The 5436-nt window shown below is 39.0% G+C and overlaps 1 protein-coding gene across 1 annotated transcript; it reads right to left on the bottom strand.

Annotated features, from left to right (window-relative positions):
* Window positions 1-1605: 1605 nt before the first annotated feature.
* On the bottom strand, window positions 1606-5002 carry MARCOL (MARCO like). The gene is made up of 3 exons (XM_053927417.1): window positions 4896-5002; window positions 2064-2947; window positions 1606-1737 (listed from the first exon to the last, which is right to left on the bottom strand). The coding sequence occupies exons 1-3, from the start codon at window positions 4942-4944 to the stop codon at window positions 1606-1608; spliced, it is 1065 nt and encodes a 354-aa protein (XP_053783392.1). The 5' UTR covers window positions 4945-5002.
* Between the last annotated feature and the right edge of the window lie 434 nt (window positions 5003-5436).

Below are 5436 nucleotides of genomic sequence, written 5' to 3'. Positions count from 1 at the left end.
TTGGTCAGAATAGTACTTTCTGATATCTAACTCTTACAGATAAGGCACCTGTTCAAAGAAACATCAAGTCCTCTTACCTTTTTGCTTCATTAAATAGACAGTGGTTACCATAGGTTTTCCCATCAGAACCACAGACTGGTTTGTAGATAGAGTTACATTCTGTCTTTCCAGTCGAGTCCTTGCTGCTGGTGATGCCGGCCTGCGGTAACATGAAAGACCATTGGATAAATATGGGTGACTCAATTTAATTCTGATATTGTAAGAAAAGAAACATTCACTGCTCATTAACTATTGATTAAGCATTATACTAAATCAATCATTTTATTGATCCTTTGTATTTTCACTTAATCTATGCAACAATATAAGAGTATAAATCTGCCTCATTGTATAGTTACAGGCATGCAGTATATTTAAGTGACAAGCCCAAGACCATATATTGATTAAATACCCAAGCTGGGATTCAAACCCTGAGTTATCTAGCTCTAGAGCCCCTGTTTTATTACATGTTAGAATGCCTTTACTTTAATTTTCTAGACAGGACTTCCCCTACCTGAGAAATGATAATTAGGGGAAAATCATACTGGCAAATATAAAACACATATGGCCATATTTATTGCATCTTCCTTCTTTCTTGCTCCATGAAAGAAAATGAGGCAGGAGGTAGACTTATGCAGAGTCAGTTAAGTAGTACCTGAAGGATTTCCTCAAAATCAAGTTCTAGAATGACAGAAACCTTTGAACATAAAGAAGGTTTGACTGGCAGATGGGCACAGAAACACTAAATGCCCTGGTGAGGACCTACGACAGGTAAGTTAGTCTTCTTAGAGCCAAGCAAGATGAACAAATACCCTGGTCTTTTTCATTGGTTTAGAGTTGACCATCTTCTTCATATCAATTCATTACTTTTATTTCCACATACTCTGTTAAGCGACAACCTAAACACTCAGAGATCTTCCAGTGGTGGCATTAAGGTCTGAATGGCAGGAATGTCTGTGGGAGATTGTTACTTCATGCCAGCCAAGACATAAAGACCAAGAGGGACAGGTAGCTTTCATTTCAAATGGGGTTGAGGAATGATCAGTTATGAGATAAAAATGAAGTTTCATTAACATAATGAGATGGAGGTAGTGTTCTAGAAAACTCTTTTGGGTGTATTAAGTGAAGTGTCCAGAGTCATTGTTAAGTGGCATTAGGAGGCTGGCAGTTGAGAGAGAGACTGGCAGTGAAGGCAGAGCACAGCGGAACTCAGAAGGCAATACAGGTGCCATGGATGTGCACCTGTTTGCATGATGCCTCCCAAACATCAGGCATTCATCTACTTACCTGACAAGTAGTTCAAGAGAACCCATCCTATGCCTATGTTCTTCTAGCATTTGAGGATACAAGTTTGGAAAGAAATGATACTTTTTAAAAGAGTTTATGCTAACTGAGTGGGCAGTCAATTACCAAATAAGGTACACACCATGATAAAGGATATCATTAGTATTAGGAATACATTTGTAGAAAATCAAAGGATTCTGTATGATGCATACAATAAGTGAGCAAGAGTGGCATGATATGTCCGATCATGTCCAGTTATGAACGGGGGTTCAATCTTGAAAACTCTTAAATGCCATGCTCAGGGGGTTGGAATTTATCTTCTGGGTAGTGTGGCACCACTGAAGGAGTTTCAGCAGAAGAGTGATACATCAGATTGGATTTGTGATTTAGAAGTACCACCAGAGTGCTTTGTAGACTCTGGATGGGATGGAAATGAGCATGAAAAGTTAAATCTGGTAGAAATGAGGCTCAATTAATAAGGGTTTGAGCTAGCCCAGTATAGGTAGAAAAGCTTGAGTGGAAAGAGTAGAAGGACATGAGAGATGTAATGGAAGACCACGACACTCACTAATGATCATAGATGTATGCAGAAATAACGACCTCCAAATACCCTCTACTTTTGTTGAATCAGGGTCATTGCAAAGTGCTTGTCATTAGTACATTGTATTCTGTTAACCACTTCAAAACTTGGAAAATAGAATGGCTGAGATAAGACAACTGAAGAAAGTGAAATTAACACAAACCTGACTTTCCATATTGCCATCCAAAGGGTTGCCTACATTTTTTCTTTCTTCTTGATTGTAAAAAGACCTTGGTTTTCTTTGTTGGCTGGACAATCCTGGCCTGCCTTGCTGGCTAGAAGATCCTGGTTTTCCTTGCTGGCTAGCTGACCCAGAACCTCCTTGCTGGGTAGCTGGCCTTGGCTTCCCTTGCTGGCCAGAAGATTCTGACTTTTCTTGCTGGCTAGAAGATCCTGGTTTTCCTTGCTGGCTAAATGACCCTAAACCCCCTTGCTGGCCAGAAGATTCTGACTTTTCTTGCTGACTGGAAGATGCCGGCTTCCCTTGCTGGGTAGAAGATCCTGGTTTTCCTTGCTGTCTAGATGACCCGGAAACTCCTTGCTGGCCAGATGACCCTGGCTTTAGTTGCTGGCCAGAAGATTCTGACTTTTCTTGCTGCCTGGAAGATGCCGGCTTCCCTTGCTGGCTAAATGACCCTAAACCCTCTTGCTGGCTGGAAGATGCCGGCTTCCCTTGCTGGGTAGAAGATCCTGGTTTTCCTTGCTGGCTGGAAGATTCCAGTTTTCCTTGCTCATTATTAGCATTTCCTGAACTACCTTTCTGGTTAGATTCTCCTGAATGCCCTTGCAAACCCCCAGCCTGATTTAAAACTCCTGGCTTCCCTTGCTGATTAAAGCTCCCTGGTTTCCCTGGCTGGTTAGAATACCCTGGTCGTCCTTGCAGGATAAAAACCCCTGGTTTTCTTTGTGTGTTGCCATCACGTTGTTTATTAGATTCCTTTTGTCCTCCTTGAGCATTAGCTTCATTTTTTTCCTCTAACATAAATGCAGGTTCTGGAGCCTCTTCTAGTTTAATGACACTTGTCTTCAAAGTCTGGGCCGAAGACACTGGAATGATACCATAAGCACAAAAATAAAAATAAAGTTATTTACCTTCAAGAAGTTAAAATCATCAGCATTCATCCCAAGATGTTTTTGTACTTAATGCTTCTTTGATATTTTTTTAACCAAACCACAAGAACAGAATTTTGTCATTACATCTCATAACGTGAATATTTTGGTTCCTCCATTTCTTTCTTGACCATATTACCTGGTTTCCCAAAAGCACGGAGTCAAGACAGCTTGCCCCATTTCTAAATCAGAATGTGAATTTTCTGAACTAGGCCTTCATACTATTCCAAGTTCCTTTTAATGATTTCCTTATTAATTAAACAGACTCTGATTAATGCCTTTTGAAAACTTCCTCCATATCACAGAACTGTTTCCCATATTGCCAGCATCAGCTTACTGAAAATGTCATGAACTTCTTACATGTAAAAGTTCTCAGGCATGAGCCCTCCTTTCATATTCTCTCCATCTTTATATTTGGCTTCCGTAGATACGGTCTTTCCCGTATACCCCATTCCAAAGACGTGGCTTTCCTTCCTGAGGACATACTTTCCTTTTTAATCAGTATATGTCCACCATTTTCCATAAAGGCTTTAGTATCAATCAATCAATCATACTCTCCCTTCTGTATTTTTCTCTTCTGATTTACAAACTCTAAATACATGCTTGGCATTGCTATGTATTGTAATCAGGCATTCCTGATTCCTCACTCTTCTTCACCCTCCCAATCTATATAACCACTACGTGTGTTATAATGTACTTTCTTTCAACAACATATGCCTGCTGAATATATACTAAATGTTACCTAGCAAGACACTGAAGTACATAAGAGACATGGTACCTGCCATCATGAAACATACATATTTTAGTAAGGGACTTTATATGTATGCGTTTTTTGCATATAAATATATTTTTACATATATATATATTTCTCTTCCCTTCTCCTGCCCTATCACTTAGCTCTTTATTATTTCTTCTTAACTCTATTACTTTTATAGCTCCCTAAGTGGCATCTCTGTACAACTTTCTTCACATCTAATCCACTTTCAGTATCACTACAGGCTGATAGTTCTTAACAGAATGAGTTTGATCACCCCTGTACTCAAAACCTGAAAACAACTGCAGTGCTCAAAATGCGAAGAGAACCACTATTTCTTGTGTTCCAGCTATAAGCAGCTGAAAGTCATAGGCACTTTACTTTCATTACTTCCTTTCACTATGTGTAAGAAAAGAATGGTGAAGCAGGAGGTCATCATTTGGAGATAAATTGGAATAGGTTTCATTTGTCCTAATTTATTATCTTGAGAAATGTATTATCTGTGTCATTTATATCTTGAGAAATTTACACTGCTGGCTGGACAACCTAACTGTATGAGGTAAGGAATGGAGAGAAGCATGTTGGGTTATCAGCACCTAAGAAGAACACAAGCAATGGTAGCTGATGCTAGCATACACATGATTCCTATAACCACCTGTAGGAGTGTATAATTATTTCCATTCTGCAAATGAGAAAAATGAGGCTAAAATAAGTTAAATAAATTACCCCCAAAACTTAAGTAGAGTGTTGAAAAGCCAGGAGTTGAACCGTTTTCTATTTGACCGTGCAGCGCTGGATCTTCACACAAAATCATAGCTTTTATGGAACATAACGAATATTCACAAACTCATAATCCTTTTAGACTGAATTTTTCTTTCCAGTCTAAAGTCTTACTTTTTCCACTCCCTCGTATCTGTTCCTCTTCAGGCACACCAAACCGTCCACTGTTGTCTCACTGGATCACTATTTTTACACCCCTGGTCTGTATGTTATCTAAAATTACCTTGTTCCATTTCTCTGCCATAGACTCCCATTTAAAAAAATTTTGAGGAAGTATTTCTAATCACTGAGCATTTCTATTTCTTTACTTCAAGAGTTGGAAGAGAAGTCATTGAATGTAACTTTTCTTACCTGAGAACATGGACAAGAACATGAAGGGAAGGAAAAGGAAAGCCTTCATGTCACAGCCAGTTGTTTCAGACTCAGCTGAGTCGGATGGAGCTAAGGGCCACTCTTCAGGAGATACTGTCTGAATAAGCATGTTGATCACCACCATGTTATATATTTGAAAAATCCTCCACCCTAATTGCTAACACGGTCATTGTGTTAAAAAAAATTACAGAGCAACTTTCGCAAACTGGAAGGTGTGTCTTGAGTGGATTGTCATTTTTTAAATTAGCTTCACGCCCCAACTCCCATTAATATCCAAACTTTAATATGCTTCTATTGGATATGTTCCTCAGAGAAAAAATTCACAATGGACAAACCCCTCTGGGAAAGTAAATTCAGTGTTCACGTTTTTTATCGTTAAGAGAAGACTTATATTCAGTCAGTAATCTTATTGACCCTGTAAGTTCGTCCACAACAGACATTCCCACGACCTTTCCCTGCAAATAAATTATGTGCCAATTACTTACCTCAAATTATATTTTAAAAGCAAGTAAAACCACAT

This window comes from Desmodus rotundus, chromosome 6, assembly GCF_022682495.2.
Source record: "Desmodus rotundus isolate HL8 chromosome 6, HLdesRot8A.1, whole genome shotgun sequence".
NCBI lineage: Eukaryota > Metazoa > Chordata > Mammalia > Chiroptera > Phyllostomidae > Desmodus > Desmodus rotundus.
The sequence above is the reverse complement of the archived record's forward strand: the minus strand, read 5'-3'. Positions and strand labels throughout refer to the sequence as shown.